Source organism: Elephantulus edwardii, unplaced genomic scaffold (genome assembly GCF_000299155.1).
Source record: "Elephantulus edwardii isolate Elephantulus edwardi_28Jun2011 unplaced genomic scaffold, EleEdw1.0 scaffold00010, whole genome shotgun sequence".
NCBI classification, from domain to species: Eukaryota; Metazoa; Chordata; class Mammalia; order Macroscelidea; family Macroscelididae; genus Elephantulus; species Elephantulus edwardii.
The window spans coordinates 1468864-1488908 of NW_006399760.1; the positions used below are offsets into that span (position 1 = coordinate 1468864).

Below are 20045 nucleotides of genomic sequence, written 5' to 3' on the forward strand. Positions count from 1 at the left end.
GAGTGGACTGGTGGGAATGAGTGCATTTGAGATGGCTAGGTTGGCACAGGATAGAACGACGTTTAGACCTCTTGTACATAGGGTTGCTATGAGTCGCAAGTGACTCAATGGCACATAACAACAACATAACAAGAATAGCCCTGACAGTCTATGGGATTTTATCTTTATGAAGATTGCCCCCACTTGAGTTCTTTTAACCCTTTTAACTGTTATTATTTATTGTTTCCTTGATACACAATTATTGCTACCTATATATTCTCCATTTATTTGCGTATCTGTCCGCCTGCCCAGCAAAGGATAAGAGGTTAAGTGTCATGTAAACGGAGATTATGCTGAATGGTGTGTGTGAGCATGTTGAATGTGAAGTATATGGTGTGTGGGGTTATTTCCATTCAAACCCATGTCGTGTCTGAAAGGCTGCCAAACAAGGACTGGTTTACTATTCATTTATACTTTTATTAACATTAACCAAGTGATGTCCTTCAATTCTGAGCAATATTTTACTGCAGCAAATTAATATTCTCTTGTTTCTACGTGGGTAGGGAGGTGAAGGAAATGGGTAGATCTGGTGAGAAAAACAATGTATTTGAACTTAGTAAGTTAAGAAGAGAAAGAAATGGAGTGACACAGGTAAAGGCTTTGAAAAGATCTTTCCGAAAACAGATATCTCCAAAGTAGTCATGGATTTCATAGAAGATCTGGGTACTAAAATAATATAGTACAATAAAAATAAAACAAAACTCCAGGTTTCAAGTCCCTAAACTGCCTTTTCTTTTTGTGCTCAGTCTAGCTTGCAGATTTGTACATATTTGCATATTGTTTTCCAAGAACTCCAATCTCTAAGCACTCTAAATATGAAAATACAGATTGCATTTTGTTTTGTTTAGAAAAAGAAGGGGCAGGGAATGTCACTGATTGATTTATTCTGTTAGACTAACATAGTATCCAGTTTTGTTTTACTGGAAAAAAGTAGGATAGTAGCTGTGACTAGAAAATACTTTCCTCCTCATCTTCTTTTGGAGATAAGAATTTTCTCAAGTTATGCAACGTTGACATTAACATTAAATAAAGTGAAGGCTACTCAAATTCCATAATCAGGGGAAACCTATGGCCTGGACATGGAGGTTTAAAAAAAAAGTCTGTCCCTGAGATTAGAACTTTCTAGTCTCCTTGCAGTCAATTCCTCTCATAGTGTGCCGTTCCTTTGGGAGACTTGAGGTGAAATCATTCACTCTGCAGGTTGAGAACCAACACATTTAATGGGGAAAGAACAGTACAGTTTGTAAATCAGCAGTTACTTGACCTGCTTTGATGAAGGTAAGAATTAGTTGCCCCAGACAGTTTGATGTTTAAAACTCTGTAATGGTACTTTTGTCCTTGAATATTCCTAACTACAACACGTGGAGAAGGATTGGGATGTCTTAAGCCTAACTGGACACCTCCAGCAAATAGAAAAAGAACAACAATCCAATCCCACAGCCTCTAGAAGAAAGGAAATTTTAAGGACCAAGAGCTAAAATCAATGATATAAAAAACATAAAAACAATTGAAATCATCAATAAGACCAGAGGCTGGCTTTTTGAAAGGGTCGATTAAATTAATAAACCACTGGCAAACTTAAGAGAGAGAGAAAATGAAGACACAGTTAACTCATTTAGGAAATGATAGAGGTAACATCACAATAGAACCAGATAACATTAAATTAGTAATATCAGAATACTATGAAAAGCTATGTTGTTGCTGTTGTTGTGTACTGTAGAGTTGGAACTGACCCATAGCTGACCCTTCAGAGGGTTTTCAGAGGCTGTTAATCACACAGGAGGAGATTGCACATGCTTCTTTCTCAGAGCAGCTGGTAGCCTCAAACTGCGTGCCTTTGGGATTGCAGAGCAGCTTCTTTCCACTAGGTGACCAGAGCTCCCTACTCTGATAAATTTGAAAACATACAGGAAATTGTTTTTGTGTCATCCGGATAATGCAGGTTGTTGATGAGTCTTCCTCCAATCCTGATACCGCATTCCTCCTCATAGAGCCCAACCTCCCAGATGACCTGTTATGTTCCACATACAGATTAAAAAGATACGGAGATAAGACTCAATTCCTTCTCAATTTTGAACCATGTATTGTTTTCTAGCTCTGTTCTAGTTATAGTCTCCTGGTCCAAGCACAGGTTTTGCATAAGCACAACCAAGTGTTCTGGGATTCCCATTCTTTTGAAAGTCAGCCACAGTTTGCTGTGACCCACAGAGTCAAATGCCTTTGTATAGTCAATAAAACACAGCTAAACATTCCTTTGGTACTTTCTGCTTTCAGCCAAGATCCATCTAGCATTAGCTATAATATCCCTAGTACCACTGCCTCTTCTAAACCCAGCCTGCACATCTGGCAGTTTTCTGTTCATGCTTGGGAAGGTGGAGGGACAGCACATGAGTTGAAGACCCTGGATGAGATGGATTGACTCAGTGACTGGGGTAATGGGGGTAGGTGTGTCAGAGACAGTAAGGTTGGCTCAGGACAGAGCAGGGTTCAGAGATGTTGTACATAGGGTCACTATGAGTCGGAAGTGACTCAAGAGCATACAACAACAATAGAGGAAATTGACAAATTCCTTGAAACTGCCCTACTCTGATTGACAGGGATAGATGTCAAATGCTTGAACAGACCTATATGAAAAGAAGAAATTGAATAGAATAGAAAAAGACTTCCCCACACAAAAAAAGTCACAGTCTAGATGGCTTCATGGCTGAAGTCTACCAAATACTCAGAGAAGATCTATCACCAATTCTACTCAAATTATTTTAAGAAATAGAAAAGAAGGAACACTCCCAGGATCATAAACCCCAATACCAACACCAGACAAAGATATTACAAAACAAAGCAAAACAAAATGAAACAAAACTCCTACAGACCAATATCACTCATGAATATAGATGCAAAAATTTTTAAGAAAATACTGGCCAGTAGAATCCAACAGCATATAAAAAAATAATTCATCATGACCAAGTGGGATTCATAACAAGTATGCAAAGATGGCTCAACATAAGAAAAACAACCAATGTAACTCATCACATTAGCAAAGCAAATAATAAGAAACACATAATCCTAGCAATTGATGCAGAAAAGGCCTTTGACAAAATTTCAACACCTCTTCTTGATTAAAACACTCAACAAAATAGAAATAGAAGGGCATTTCCTCACCATAATTAAAAGTATATATACAAAAACCAAGAACCAATATCATTTTCAATGGAGAAAAACGAAAAGCATTCTCCTTGCGAACAGGGACCAGAAAAGAATGCTCACTGTCATCACTTCTATTCAATATTGTATTGGAAGTACTTGGTAGTCACCTTTTACTAAAGTAGGACGTGGGTAATGTTATGCCCGTTGACCTTGATGTCCACTTTCCTCCAAGGCTATTCACCCAGGGTGTTTGTTTATGATTAAAAAGATCACATTGCTTTGTTTCCTGTTGTCTCTGTTGTCTACAAAGATGTATATCATGCTTGGGAAGGCGGGGGGAATCAGCAAAAGAGAGGAAGACGTTCAGCGAGATGGATGACCTAATGACAGCAGCAATGGGTTTGACTATGTCAGAGATGATGAGAATGTCATAGGATAGGGCAAGGTTCACATCTGTTGTTTATAAGGTCGACATGACAGCATGTAATCATAATATTAGGAGTTTATACAAATATCAGTGTAGAGACTGGTGGAGTAATCCACAGTGCATTACATTGTTAATCCAAAGTCCCTGTGTTTCTGGTGCTTTAAATCCACCAATAACTCCTAGAGGGAAAGACAGACATTCAGTCTCCTTTCATTGTGATTTACGGACTTGGAAACCCAAAGGAGGGTTGTTATGAGTTGAAACCAATGTGACAGCAATGAGTTCAAGTTTTGAATTTGAATATAAAAATATTTCATAGAATTTGTTTTGCATGAAGAATCAAATCCAAACTCTTTATACATGGGTTTCCATGAGTTAGAATTGGTTCTGCAGCAACTGGTTTGATTTTTTGTTGTTGTTGTTGCTGTTGTTTGTTTCTTCTTGGTTTTCTTTGTTTTAACTTGTCTTGGAAGTCCTTCTGTGTCTGTCATCTACTGGTACTGTTTCTGGTATAAAATTCCTGTAGGATAATTGGAAGCATATTGTCTGTAGCAAGTGTCTGGTGCTTTGACTCCATCAGTGATTCCTCAGGAGAAACATGGCCAGTCTCATACTGTGCGCGTTTTAACCTCTGAAAGCCCACTGGAGGGTCAGCTAGGAGGTGGTTTGAGATAGATAAGACATTGATGCTAAAGTAGTTGTAGGAGGTTTTTATGTTGTTGTGTTTTGTGTTTTAGGGTTGTTTTTTTTTAAGACAATGGCATAAAATTTTCCACAGTGTGTTGCTGTTGTATTCTGTTGAGTCAGAACTGACCCATACCTGATCCTCCAGCAGATTTTCAGGGACAGTAAAATCACATTGAAGAAAATTGCTCATCTTCCTCTTGAAGAGCAACTGGTGGATTTGAATCACATGCCTTCAGTATTGCAGCACAGCTTCTTACCACTCATTTTACAGTTCCACCAGGATTGGATACACAGATTCCAATCTCACCATATTGTTGTCAGCAAAAGAAAGTGCAGCCACATGTTGAAACGTGATCTCACATGCTTCAAGCATGTTGCTAGGAGGGGATCTTTCTTGGGGAGGGACATTGAGCTTGGAAAGGTGAAGGGTTGGCAAAAGAGATGAAGATCCTCAACCAGGTGGATTGATACCAGTGACTGTCACAATGGGAATTAAGTGTGTCAGGATGTTTGAGGATGGCACAGGATAGGACAGATCTGTTGCTCATAGGGTTGTCATGGGTTGTACTCTACTCGATGACACCTAGGAACAAGAGCAACGATGTCTGTCTGAAGACTAAGGTGTACCTAATTCAGGCCATGGTCTTTGCAATTACTTGTTATGCATAAAAAATCCGGACTAGGGGTGATAGAAGTAGAATTGATGTCTTTGAACTGTGATGCTGGAGAAGAGTATTGAATATACATACCATGGACTGTTAGGAGAACAAACAGGTCATCTTAGAGAGGGTGAGATCAGGCTGCTCCTTGAAGGCAAGGATTCTGAAGCTTTGTCTGACATACTTTGGACACTTTGCAAGGAGGGACCAATACTTGGAAAGGGATATCACGCTTGGGAGGATGGAGGAACAGTGAAAGAGATGATGATATTCAATGAGTTGGATTGACTCAGTGACTTGGGTAATGAGATTTGGTGTATTGGAGACAATAAGATTGGCACAGGATAGAGCAGAGTTTAGGGATGTTGTATATAGGGCTGCTATGAGTTGCAAGCGACTCGATGGTACCTGGCAACAACAACAACAACAACAACAACAACAACAACAACAACAACAACAACTTATCTATTTTGTCTTCTATTCATATGCATATGTTGTGCTTTTTTATCTTATTTTTACAAATTATTAGGTCCCAGAGGCTTCCCCTATTTTTTCCTTACCATAATTTTATAGTTGCAAGCTTCATTTCTTTATCCATTTTTAATCCATTTGAATTAGCTTTAGTGTGTGGTATTGGGTGTGGGTCCTGTTTAATTTTTGTGTGAATGGATATCCAATTTTGTTAGTGCCATTTATTAGAGAAACTGTTTCTGCTCCATTGTACTTTGGACTTTGAACCCTCATAAAAAATCATTCATCCATATACGACTGGGCTTGATACTGAGTTTTCAATCCTGCTCTACTGGTATACGTGTCTATCATTGAACTGGTAGCAGATTTTTTATTTTTTTATTCTATCGTTGTGTATTATGTTTTCTTTCTTGGAAGAAGCAAGGCCAGAGCCTGAATGCTCCTTAAGAACAAGGATTCTGAGACGGTGTCACATACTTTAGGCAAGTTATCAGGAAAGGCTGGTGTCTAGATAAAGACAAGAATATATGGCATAATTTCCTTTGTTAGTGTCGAGGAACCCAACTGATTTCTTATGTGTTGATCTTGATTCTAAAGTTTTTATTTCCAGCAGTTTCCCCACCCCAACATGGAATTTTTAGGGTCTTCTATTTAGGATCACACCATTTGCAAATAGAGATAATTTTGCCTCTTCCTTACCTGTTTGAAAACCTTTTCATTCTCTTTCTTGTCTTACTGTTCTGATACTTCCAATGTAAAATTGAATTACTGTAATTGAATAATTTAATTGAATTGAGTAACTGAAAACTGAATAATTAGATAATAGTGGAAGTAATGGGTTTATCTTTGTCTTTGAGTTTCAAACATTTTCTATGAATATGCAAAGGAGATGACATATTTTTATTTCTTCTAATTGAAATTCATGCAGCTTCTTGTATACTTAGAGGTCTGGCTCTCTGTTCTGGTCTGAAAAATTCTGATTATCTCTTAGAAGAATGTTTCTATGACTTTATTGCTGTCATGATGCTTTGGGATTCCAAGAATTCTAAAATAAGATTTCCTCCTTGAATCTCATTTCCATTTGATTATGTTCACTTTTCTCTTGAGACTTGCCAAGCTCAACTATTTCATCTTCTACTTCATTTATTCTATCTTCTATCTGTTCAATTGCATTGTTGCACATTCAGTTCTAGTAGTTCTTTCTTCTTTGAAACTTTTTTCATAAGTTTTCTCCCTACGTTTCCCAACATCCATAGGTTTAAATTTGTTTTCTGTGTGATTCTTGCTTTATTTAAACATATTTAGCACTTTGGTAATGAAAATTATCAATTCTTTCAACTAGTTTGGGATCTATAGAAGAAATTTTCTTCATCTTTTGCTTTTGATTGATCCTCCTTTTGTGATTTTTTGTGCTTTACTTCTTATATTTTAACTTGGGCCATTTAAAAAAAATTATTCCTTTTTTTTTTTTTACTTTAAATTTTGTATTCTGGTTTTTGTGGGAAAATTTTCTGATTGGGCCCCCCTGCTAGTGCAGTGGCCAAGCATCCAGCTGCCACCAGCAAGGCCAGGACCTACACTCACCAGCTGCTCTTTGGAAGAAAATCTGGTAATTTACCTCTACAAAGACTCGCAGCTCTGAGAACCACCCAGCAGCTCCACTCCTTCCCACAGGGTCACCTTGAGTCAGAATTTCATCCAGTGGCGGCAGGATTAGTATCTTCTCCTGAGAACCACTAGAGGTCACTCTTTTCCTGAAGCCTGGTTGGTTGATTTTTTTTTTTTTTTTTAAATGCTGATTTCAGAGTTCTGATGCTTGGCCCCTTGAATTCATTGCCATACACAAGAAGGAAAGGTTTATCTGAGATATAGCCTGACGTAGGTCATGTTGTTGTTGTGGTGGTGGTGGTGGTGGTGTACCATCGAGTCGGAACCGACCCACCAGCGGGTTTTCAGAGGCAGTAAATTGTAGGAGAAGAAGTTGCCCATCCTTCTCCTGAGGAGCAGCCGGCAGATTCGAACCATGTGCCTTTGGGATTGTAGTGCAAATGCTACCTAGGCTCAACTTTCCTGAGGTGAAGAGTCCTCTGTTTCCTTCTGTTGGCTCTTTAAAATATTCCCCTCTTGCTGCCTTTGCAATTCCTCCTGACTTAGTGCTCATACACCGGGTTTCAGAGAGATTCAACAACACTGCCTCATAAATAATGGTCTCCTTTACCCTTTCCCAAATGTATGACCAATCTATGCCACTTAAAGAATTGAGCTATACCTTCTTGAGACTAGTACCCTTCCAGTGTTTCTAAGTATCATACAAAAATATCTGTGATGAGTATATGTTCCCAATGCTAGAAGGAACTTTCCACACCATCCCTGGTCTTCTGCTCCTCATTTTTGGACTCTTCTACATCTCAGCTCCCTCTCAGAGTCTGAGCTCTCAGTCTGTGCTTCTTTTTATTTTTTTTGTTCAGTAGGTTAGGTGCTGGTGGAGTAATTAGGAGTGTCCACTCACTTGGCCATACTGTTTCATTCTCTGCAGATGGCATTGAGAAATATTGGCACCAGCCATATATGATTGATTGCTAGAGTTCTGGGGCTCACATGTGTTAATATAATGACATATGTTAATAATACTATGACTTGACTCCTATCTTTTTCTCCTGAAACACTTGTTTCTTTTTATTGTTCAAAACGTCTACCTTTGTTTCACAATTTAGAATGGGCATCCATTCTCAGCACTTTGTACTTGGTGCATAGGTTGTCCTAATCTTAGCACCAAGTGAAAAGCTTCTCCAACTTGAATTTACTCTGCATATTATCTTAGCTGTGTCTGCCCAGGCTGTGTGTCCTCTAGAGCCTGACTTATTGGGCCTGAATTTCAGATGGGAACTCAAGAGTGTTCCCTGAATGAGGTCACATTCCAGGAGGCACATTATGCCTCTGAAAATAACGTCAGAACTGACCTCTTTCCAGGCCTGGACTTTCAGCTCATTCCCAGGCCTCATTATTTGCAGAGTGTTTTGTTTCATGCCTCACTCCTCTCACATTTGCCTCTTTTCACTCTCAACTTTTATTAACAGTGGTTTTCCCTCTTGGTCCCCAGTGTTTAATTTCTCAAGCTTGTGCTCAAATCTGAACTTTCATTTGCTTGGATGAACGTAATATACTGTAATCACCTATGAAGAGGGTCTTGATGTCCACACTGAGCTCCTGGATGCAGGGCAATGAATGCTGAAATTGATTATAAGGCAAAAGTAAAGGTAGGGTGGATGGTGTTAATGCTTCCCAAATAACAACTTCATCTTCCTGTTTTTCTATATTACCTCCTTCTCCTGCCCGCAAATAATTTTAAGAAATCTCATTTCTGTTTCCTTGCCTGTCACAAACATTAAGAGGACAAAGGAGGTGGGCATCCCAGAGGCTCAGCTTGCAGCAGGCATCACAAGCTCAGGGTGGCTCATGCTTTGGGAGAAACTCACCTTTTTGTGGTGTTGAAGCTGCACCCAGCCTCCATAACCAAATCTCTGCAGAGAGAAGCACAGAGTTAGATTCAAAGGGAAAAAAGACAACAAAAAGAGGAATATCTTTATGGTTGGGGTCCCAATGACATCCTTTCTAGTCTCATCTCATTTCCCATGCCCCCCCATACTCAGGTATTACCTATTTATATTTAAATTAAGTTTTCCTTAATTAAATGTATTCAAGCAGAAACTGTATGTCATAGAAATACTAGTTTTTTGTTTTTTTTTTTTTTTTAGAAATACTAGTTTTATATTTTCTTCTACTGCAGATTGAACTTTTAAAGGAGAATATATAACAATATTTTTCCATGTACCAGATCTGAAGGGCCACTCCCTATGATATATGGTCTCAGGACAATACAGTCTGTGACTAGATCATAAAATTAGTTTGGTGGCTAATGATCCAGATATTTTTTTAATAAAATTTTATCTTAATTGTGATTTTAACAAATGTTTACAGAGAAGTTAGATTTTTATTTATTCATTCATTTTTTCCTTCTTTTTAAAATTGGTTTGCTTATAAAGTTTGTATATCATTCATTCATTTTTGCACATTTTACCTCCTCTCTATTCCTTCCCCTCCCAGTACACTTAAAAAAAATATTCATTCATTGTTGCGCTATTACCTACCACTCTCCTCCCCCCAGTCCTCTTTGAAATGATGTACCTCTTATTCTGAACTGTTATCATAAATACAACACCTAATCATATCGTCCTTTTAAACAGTTCTTTTCTTCATCTGTTCCAATTATCTGTTCACTCTTATCCTATTCTCCTATGTCAGTTCTGCTTTATAAAAGTGGTGCTATGCAGTATTTATCCTTATGTGATTAAAATATTTCATTCAGCATGATATCCTCCAGCATCACCCATCTTCAGTAATGTTAAGTTCATTTTTTCAGTGCTGTGTAGTATTCCATTGGATGAATATATCATTGTTTTTCTATCCATTCATTTGTCAGTGGGCACTTGGATTGCTTCCATATCTTTGCTATTGTAAATAGTGCAGCACTAAACATGGGTGTGCATATATATGTTTGGATGGTTCTGTTTAGGATATATTCTCAGTAGTAAAATTGCTGGGTCAAATAGTATTTTTATTTCCAACTTTTTGAAAAAGCATCAAACCACCTTCCATAGTGGTTGCACTATTTTACACTCCCACTAGCAGTGAATAAGGGTTCCAATCGCTCCACAACCTTGCCAGCATTTATTGTTTGCTGTTCTGTTGAACTTTTCTATTGTTACTGGGGTGAGATGATATCTCATAGTTGGTTTTATTTGCATCTCTCTGATAACTAGGGATTTTGAGGATTTCTTCATGTGTTTGCCTTCTGAATGCCTTCTTTGGTGAAGTGTCTATTCCTATATTGTGCCCATCTTGCAATTGGGTTGCTTACCCCTTTTTCTTGTTGAGGCATGATCTAGCCATTTTTAAATGCTGTGTGCTGGTTGAGGTTGTGTGTGTAGGTGACACCCACAATTCCCTGATTTGGCAGTTACAATGTGAACATCCTCTTTGAAAAGATCTGATCTCATGTAATCACCTCAGTCTTAGCTATGAGGAAAATATCAGTCGGAAGGAAGTTTCCTTGCAAGTGCAGCCTGCATCAATACTATCTGAATGCGTTGAAGTTCTCTTGCTTTTTGCTAATCTGCTTCTACAAGCATGTGGGTCATTTTCCTAAAAAAAACACCCAACCAAACAAACACACCAAAACCAAAAAATAACCAAACACCCTATCTTTCTCTCTCAGGGTGTGTTAATTGATTTTGCTTCTCTAGAGAACCCAGTCTAAGACAAGTATAAAATAATATTTAAAACAGATGCTGCTGATGATCCACCTACACATCCCTTTAATACTTCTGTGCTGCTAACCCCTACAATAGCCAGCATCTGCCTTTCTTGGACTGATGGTCACTTTGGCCACTGACACCAGCTTTGATCAGGCCCTGCTAGCAGATCAAAAGTGCCAAGACACTGATGCCTTTCCCCTCATTTCTCTCTCAACCAATGACCAAAAGAAGTTGACATTTTAAAAATCCCACTCTCCTTACCCCTCAGGCAGTGAGATAACTGGATCCCAGAGCATCCATCATCTTAGTGCTAACTTGCTAGATAGTTCACCTCATTTTCTCATTGATGTTTCCTGAACTTACTTCCAGAATAAACCATGTGCATTTTAATCTTTATCTCAAAGTCTTCTTTTTGGGCAAGTCAAACTAAGATCATAAGGAATGAAACAGAGTAGAATAGAATAAAATATAGTGGCAATGCCTACCATATAGTAAAGAGTAAGTATTATTTGATAAAGCCTGCTTTCATTTTGTTTATTAATGGACATTAATCCATAAGCTATGTAAATGTAATACATTGAGAAGAACCTAAGGGCAGATGTTGGCAGAGCAAAGGTTTCTTGCCATACTCAGGAAATGATTTACAAGATACTTAATTTTATTGAAGAAACATCATTTATAAGTCACTGCATTATTTTAAATATGTGGAATATGCTAATAGGAATAGCTTTGGCATAGATATTATGGGAATTAACTGAAATAATCCCAATACTGTCACACACTCCGGACCTGATTTCTTCAAAGAGCTTTGATGTCCTTACAATGATGATGTTGGTGACAGTAGTGCTTAGTGACAATGATAGTGGGGGTGCTGGTGACAATAGAATGATGGTTGTAGTGATGGTAAAGTGGCAGTGTTAATGGTTGTGGTGTGAAGCTGGTGATGGTAGTTGTGACAATAATGGAGATAATGATGTGAGACGGTGATGATGGTGGAAACGTGATGGTTGTCGTGGTGACAATGATCGCAGCAATGGTGGCAGTGGAGGTAGTGATGGCAGTGATGGCCGGGAAAGGCCAGGGAAAGGGATGATGATGGTGGTTGGATCAGTGGTGGTGACAGCCTATTTCTCTCCTGGGTGGAACAAAACACACTCTTACTGCAGGGATTAAGGAGAACTTAAAAGAAAGGCTGCCTCACATCTGTCAGCTAGCTTGTCCTACGGTGGTGTCTTGTGTGTTGCAGTGACGCCAGAAGTTCTGCCACAGATATTTCAAATATCAGCAGGGTCCCCATATAGGCAAGTCTCAGCAGGGCTTTTAGACTAAGACAGAGCAGCCAGCAGATTTGACCACCCACTTCTGAAACAATAGTCCCTTCAAACCTCCATGAACAGCAGGAGAACATTGTCTGGTACAGTGCTGAAAGGTGAGGCCGTCTAGTTAAAAGACACTTAAATGCGACTAAAGAAGAAAAGATGCCTCTTCAGAGTAATTGCTTCTTACTGATGTGGATGGAATCAAGCTTTCAGTCAATGAGGGACCTTCATTTGCTGATGTGGTATGACTCAAAACGGAGAAGAAAAAGTGGCAATCATCTCTCAACAATTGGAATGTGGAATGTATAAACTATGAATTCAGGGAAATGGGAAGTTATCAAAAGTCAAATTGAACACATAAAGATCAATATTGTAGGCATTGGAGACCTGAAATGAACTGGTATTTGCCATATTTAATAGGACAATCATATGCCAGAAATGACAAACAGAAAAGGAATCTTGTCACATGCCAAAACATGTCAGAATTTACCCTGATATGCACTACTGTCAGTGATAGGATAATATGTATATGCATGCAAGGCACCTGCCAATATGACTATTATCCAAATTCACAAACCAAATACTGAAGCCAAAGATGAAAAACTAAGAAAATGGAGAATTTCTGTCAATTTCACATTCTGAAATGGATCAAACATGCAATCAAGGTGCATTGACAATAACCAATGATTGGTATGTGAAACTTGGAAGCAGACAAAAAGGACTCGCAAGAAAATATGGTCTTTTTATTACTAATAGATAGATGATATAGACAGATATAGAGATATATAGATACATTTTAGAGCATATTCTTTTCATTTAATTTTCCCCCCATTCATTCATTGTTGCACATTTTCCTTCCTGCTGACTCCTCCCCCCTCAGTTCATGGTCTTAGTGATAAGAAAAGGGAGCTCTGGTAGCCTAGTGACAAGAAGCTTGGCTGCAAACCTGAAAGCATGAGGTTCAAATCCAACAGCTGCTCTGTGGGAGAAGGATTGGCAATCCCTTACTTTGCAGTTAGCTGCCCTCAAAAACCTGCTGGAGAGTCAGCTATGTGTCAGTTCTGACTCAATGGTACACAACCACAAGCGATTAAAAAAAGAGGTTGAAGATTGCGTGATAAAATTTTATATTATCAATGACTTATTCATTTTAAGTAAGTTTTTAAAAAGACACAACTATCTAGTATATATGTGGACCTCACAAGAAAGAATCTCTCTCATTTGAGAGATTTGGAACATAGGAGTTGGAACAGACTCACAGCTGGACTTCTATTGCTTCTGAGGCTGTAAATCACAGAAGAAAAAAAAAATATTCAGTCTTTCTTCCTCATAGCCACCAGCCAATTTGAACTTCCAGAGAGCTTTGACCTTTGGGTTAGCAGCACAACTCCGTATGGACTATGGTCCCTAGATATCATATCCAGGAGTAAAATTTGCTCCATTTGTGAAGAAAGGCAGTAGAGAAGTTCAATATGTCAGTCAGAGCCAGGTCAGGGACTAGTTGTGGAATAGAACCTCAAATGCCTCAATGTAAGTTCTAATTGAAGCTGAAGAAAATAAAAACAAGTCTATGAGAGTAAAAATATGACCTTGAGTACATCCCACTTGAACTAACAGACTGTCTCAAGAACAGATTTTATGCATTAAACACTAATGACCAAACATGAGTTGTAGAAGAACATTAAAGACATCATCTAAGATGAAAGCAAAGGTCATTAAAAAGATAAGAACTTTTTTTAAACCCACAAACCAAAAAAATGTCTAAACAGACTATGAAACTTGATTTAGTGAGTAAGTCTAAAATGAATGGAGAAATGGTGACGTCAAACTGCTCACAGAGATTATAAAGGGCAGCTCAAGGTAGGGGGGAAAAACCCAAAGCTAAGTACAGTAAGTGTTAAGAGCAATGGTGTCACTCTGGAGACTAAGGTGCATGCCTGATACAGGCCATGATCTTTGCAATCACTTGTTATGTGTCAGAGAATTGGACAATGACTAGGGAGGATAGAAGGAGAATCGATGCCTTTGAGCTGTGGTGCTGGAGAAGAGTATTGAATGTACCATGGACTGCTAAGAAAACAAACAGGTTCATCCTGGAGAGGGTTAAACCAGGCTGCTCCTTGGAGGCAAGGATTCTGGGGCATTGTCTGACATTTGGACATTTTGGACATTTTGTAAGGACGGACCAGTCCTTGGAGAGGGACATCATGCTTGTGAGGGTGGAGGGACAGCGCAGGAGGGGAAGACACTCTATGAGGTGGATTGATTTAGTGACTAGGATAATTGGGGTGGGAGTGTCAGAGACAGTGAGATTGGCACAGGACAGAGCAGGGTTTAGCAAGTGAATTGACAGCACATAACAACAAGAAGTATAATAAAATGTGGAAAGACTTGGAATTAGAAAACCAAGCTACAAAAACTGAAGAACAAATTTAAGCATCAAGAGAATGGGGAAGGAATGCACAGAGTGACTACACCAAAAAGAATTGTTTGATGCTCAATCATTTCAAGAAATAACATACGATATGGAACCAATGGTGCTTATGGGAGATACTCAAACTGCTCTGAAGGCACTGGTGAAAATAAAGTTCCATTATTCCATAATTGAATGCTATCAACATTGATAGATGTTTTAACAAACAGGTGCTTATTGGCCTTTTGAAAAAGATCCATATTTGTACTCTTTCAGAAAAAAATGGTTATTTGACAAAATATGAGACTTATCAAATTATATCAATAATGTCACACTAAGGTAAAAACTTGCTGAAGGTAATTTTTTTTTAATGTCTGGAGCAGCATATGAACAAGAAACTATGAGATTCACACTAAATTCAGAAGAGTCTGTGGAAGGAAAGATAGTTTGCTTTCATACATTGCTGACATCAGAAAGATCTTGGCTGAAAATAGAGAATACCAGAAACATTTTTGCTTGTGTCTTATTGACTGTACAAATGCGTTAAATTTTGTTGATCATAATAAATTATGGATAACATTGAGAAGAATGAGAATTCCAGAACACTTAATTGTGCTCATGCAAAGCCTTTATATTGACAAAGAAGCAGGAGTGTCAACAGAACAGGGAGATAGTGCATGTTTAAAATCAGAAAAGATGTACATCAAGTTTCATACCTTCATCATCCTTATTTAATCTGTGCTGGTTTTAAGTGCCTCCCAGTTGACTAGGACTCATAGCAATCCTACGAAGAATAATATCCTTGAACCTTGTCCCATCCTGCATCATCCACACGATCTCTTTTATGCTCAAGTCTATGGCTGTTGTCACTGTGTCAATTAATCTCACTGATGAGCTTCTCTTTTTCTGACCTTCTACCTTTACCAGCATTATGTGTTTTTTCCAAGGACTGACCTCTTCTGACAACATGCCCAAAATACGTGAGACAAAGTTTCACTATCTTTGCCTATTTGGAACACTCTGGTCTCACTTCCCCCAAGACAGATTTGTTTGTTCTTTTAGCAGTCCATGGGATAATTGGTATTCTTTTCCAATACTACAATTCCAAAACACAGATAGCTCATAGTCTTCCCAGAACATTTGGTTGTGCTCATACAAAATCTGTGCATAGACCAAGAGTCAGTTGTTTGACTACAATAAGGGAACACTGAATGTTTTAAAGTCAAGAAAGCTAGCTTCAGAGTTTTGACTTTTCTCCGTATCTATTCAATCTATGTGCTGAAACTAGATTGGAAAATATGAAGAAGAATATGGCATCAGGACTGGAGGAAGACATACCAGCAACCTGCATTATACATAAGATGACATAACCTTGCTTGCAAAAAAGTGACTTGAAACACTTATTGCAGAAGATCAAAGACTACAGCCTTCAATCTGGACTATATCTCAAAATCAACAAGACAAAAATCCTTACCACTGGACAAATAGCCACTGCCATCATTATAAATAGAGAAAATACTGAAGTTGTCAATAATTTTATTGTACTTTGGTCCACAATCAATATACATGTTAGCAGCTGTCAAGGAATCGAAATATGAATTGTGACTGTGTTGGGGAAACCTGCTCTCAAAGACTCTTTAAATTGTTAGAGAGCGAAGATATCTGTTTAAAAGACTAAGATGTTCCTTGTCCAAACCACTGTATTTCAATCTGCATGAATAAATGATCAGAGAAAGAAAACTATGTGATAAAGAATGCAGCATCAGGATAGAAATCCCATCAATAGCTTTTGATATGCAGGTGTCATAACCTTGATTTTCAGGAAAGAAATATTTGAAGCATTTATTTATGAAATTCTAGATTATAGCTTTCCATAGAGATTACACCTTGACATCAAGAACACAAAAATTCTCAGAACCAGGCCAATAAACAGCATCATAATAAATGGAGAAAAGATTGAAATTGTCAATGATTTGATTTTAATTGGATCTACAATCAACATCCATGGAAACAGTAGTCAAGTTATCAAAAGAAGTGAAGCAATTGGTAAATCAGTTACCAAGGATCTCTTCAAAGTACTAAAGGATAAATATGTTACTTTAAAGACTATGGTGTGCCTTCCCCAAGCCATGCATATTTCTATTTCTTCACGTACATATAAAAGTTGGATAATGAACAAAGAAAATGGAAGAAAAATGCATGTCTTTGAATTGTGGTGTTGACAAAGAATATTGGATCTGCCACAGTTACTGTGAAAATAGGAGAGTAACTGGGGGTGGGGTGATTGGGAGAGCAGAGAGAGAAAAGGACTGTCAATGGACCCTGTAGAGGATCAGGACAAGGGCATCAACACAGGAAGAATGGATGAAGGGATAGTATGAATATTGCAATTAGTAAGAGAAGCAGAATGTTCAAAGGAGGAAGAGGAGAAGCGGGAATTGGCAGGAGAAGGAGGGGGAAAACAAAAACCTAAAAACCAAACCAAACCAAAACTCACTAAGGCAACAGAGATTAGTGGACGGAAGGTGGTTAGGGAGGGGTGTGAAGGAACAAACCAGGTGCAATGGGGATTCAGTGAGACAGGGTGATAAAGGGCATTGGTTAAGAATAATTATAGAAATCAATATGTATGAATGAGTGTATAAACACAGTGCACATGAATGAAATACAAGGTATATGAATGATTGTACGAAACTTAAAAAAAAAAAAACTTTGATGGAAAAAAAAAACCACCCCAAATAAATTTCTTTTACAATAAATGCAATCAGAATGCTCTTTAGAAACAAGTAAGAGAAACCTTCATCTTACATACATACGGTGGGCATGTTGTTAAGAGAGGCAAATCCTTGAAAAAGGACATTATTCTTGAAAAAGTAGAGGGTCAGTGCAAAAGAGGAAAACCTTCAACTAGGTGGACTGACACTGAGATAGCATGGATGGCGTAAGCATGGCAGAGCTTGTGATGCTGGCACAGAACTGATGGTGTTGCACTCCACTGAACAGAGTGTTGCTATGAACTGGAATCAACTCAATGGGGCAGCTAACGACAGCATGAAAAAAATGAAGCTTGCTTCTCTGTGTTCATCCTTATCCATTCCTGGAAAGCCCAATGTGCTCATTCAAGTAAACTGTATTCTGCAAATGTGGGCTCTACATATTTCCATGGCTATTTTTATTGGTTGGGCCAAACTTGGGGATTGAAATTTATGAACCCAGGAATAATTTTGGCCAGAGCATTTACCCAGGAGTCATTTATAGTCTGAAAGTTCTTGGCTGACAGTAGTCAGTGTCATGTAGGCATTTATGAGCATAACAAATAAAAATTTTCAAGGGAATTCAATCTTTTATACAGGAGACGTGGTTCTGAAATGTTTATTAATACACCAGAGGTTGAGAAACTGCATAACTCTCTTCAAGTTTTGGGGAAGCTTACACCTTCTGGAAGTGAATAATGATGCTTCTGGTGCTAAAACCAGATACGCTTCCTCAAAGCAGTTGTTTAAAAATCACATTATGTCTGGGATAGTCTCTCCTAAAGTCTTACCACAATTAACGAAATTACAAAGTAAATATTTAAATTTATTAATTTATGGAAAGCAAAATAATTTTACCTCATCTAAAATAGAAGAATCTTTGAGCACACAGTAGGTGGTCAGTCAGCTTTGAGGATGATAAAAATCCAAGAAGACTTATCTTTACCATTGTTATTATCTTGTGTGAATCAACTACAAACAACTTTATTATGATTCCTTGGAACCTGTTATTTGTAACAGGAGAGATCATTTAATCAAGTATTCTTTACATTCATTTTTTTTCCCACCTTTGGTAGTTTTCTCTTTCAAAGATTCAAATGGCCACTCTCTCTAAAATCGTCACTGGCAAGAGAAAATGAGAAAAGATCTCTGTTTCTTACATCTGTTAATCATCAACCCCGGCTGTTGACTCTGCTTTTCTATCTCTTCATTTCACAAGGAGGTTGAGGTCATGGAGGTGTGTCTATTAACATTTAATAAGGAAAGGCAAGTCTTGGATCTACACCTGGTTGGGGTTTTTACTCAGGCCAGGGGAGCAGAGAATAGCTCCAAAGGGATTTCAGCTTTAAAAATAGTAATACTCTTTTATTATTTTATTGAGAGAGTGGACAAAAATGGACAGAAAAGACTGATGTTTTGAAACAGTATTTTCTCCACTAAGTTACAATTCAAAGACAAAAAACAATTTGCTGTAGCTCATATCTCTTCAATATGGTCTTTACTGACTAGACTGAAAATGAAAGAGGGAAAGAAGTACCTCACCAAAATTTAGGTGTACAATTATTTCACTCACTTCACTTTGTAACGTGCTACTGTTTTCTGGCAGTTGTTTAATCTTTGTTGTTACTGTCAGATGCCATTAAGTACAACTCACAGAGACCTCATGCACAACAGACCTCATATCCTGTGCCATCCTCACCATCTCTGACACACTTGAACCATTGCTGTAGTCACTGTGTCAATCCATTTCATTGAGGATCTTCTCCTCTTTTACTGACCCTCCATCTTTCTAAGTATGATGTCCCTTTCCAAGGAATGATGTTAATCTTTGCTCTTGTTGTGTATCATAGAGTTGGAGAAAGTTAATTGTATGGGAAGAGATTACCCATCTTTCTTCCTCAGAGCAACTTCTGGATTCGAACTGTGTACCTTTGGGTTGGTAGCACAATTCCTTATCACTAAGACACCAGAGCTCGCTTATCTTTAGGTTTGCCTAAATTGCCTACGACAGATCCATTTGCTCGGCCTGTGAGATGGAAAGCAAGTTCCAACGACAATAATGATTGCTTATGTGGTGTGAGGACTTCAGGAGAGTCTACTAGTGCCAAGGAAGTCACTGGGGAGCATAAAAAATGTGGTCATCCCAAAGGGAGTGTCATGTGGGTGCTAGATTTAGTGACAAGGCAATCATCCTGTTCAAGAAGTCTGAAGAGTGTGCGCCCCAGAAACAAGGTGCTTCCCTTGGGCATTAGCTAAAGTCAGTTTGGAATTTCCAAAATCTTCAGGCATTTCTGGGTAGTTGTTTGATCTTTAGGTTTGAATCTCACCATGGTCAATTAAAAGGTACATTAAAGCAATCATATTCAGTCCCTCAAGGTGGATGTGGATGGAGCCTGTGTACCAGAGTGCTCTAGAGCCTCATGCATTCCCAGGACTAGGATGGACTAGGAACCCATTTCTGAGTCTCAAATACCTAATCTGTACTGTCTGTATTGCAGGGTGAAGAATATGACTCTTACCTAAGTTTATCACAAGGGATATGTGTGTGTTATACACACACACACACACACACACACACACACACACACACTCCTATTATCTATCTATCTAATCTATCTACCTATCATCTATCATCTATCTATCTATCTATCATCATCTATCTTTGTTGTTTTATTGCATTGAGTTGACCATGGCTCACAGAGACTCTATGAACACATATTTGTTTTTTTTTCTATAATTATATTTTATTAATTTTCATAAACATTTACAGAGATTTTGGGCTTCCACTCATTCATTGTTGCACTATTCTCTCTACCCT

At 38.2% G+C, this 20045-nt stretch overlaps 1 protein-coding gene across 1 annotated transcript in view; it reads right to left on the bottom strand.

The window, feature by feature from the left end:
• ACMSD (aminocarboxymuconate semialdehyde decarboxylase) overlaps positions 1-20045 on the bottom strand; it is a 93805-nt gene that overhangs the window by 67082 nt on the left and 6678 nt on the right. The window contains exon 2 of the mRNA XM_006880745.1: positions 8904-8948. Within this exon, the coding sequence (XP_006880807.1) occupies positions 8904-8948 (45 nt within the window). The remainder of the gene's footprint in view (positions 1-8903; positions 8949-20045) is intronic.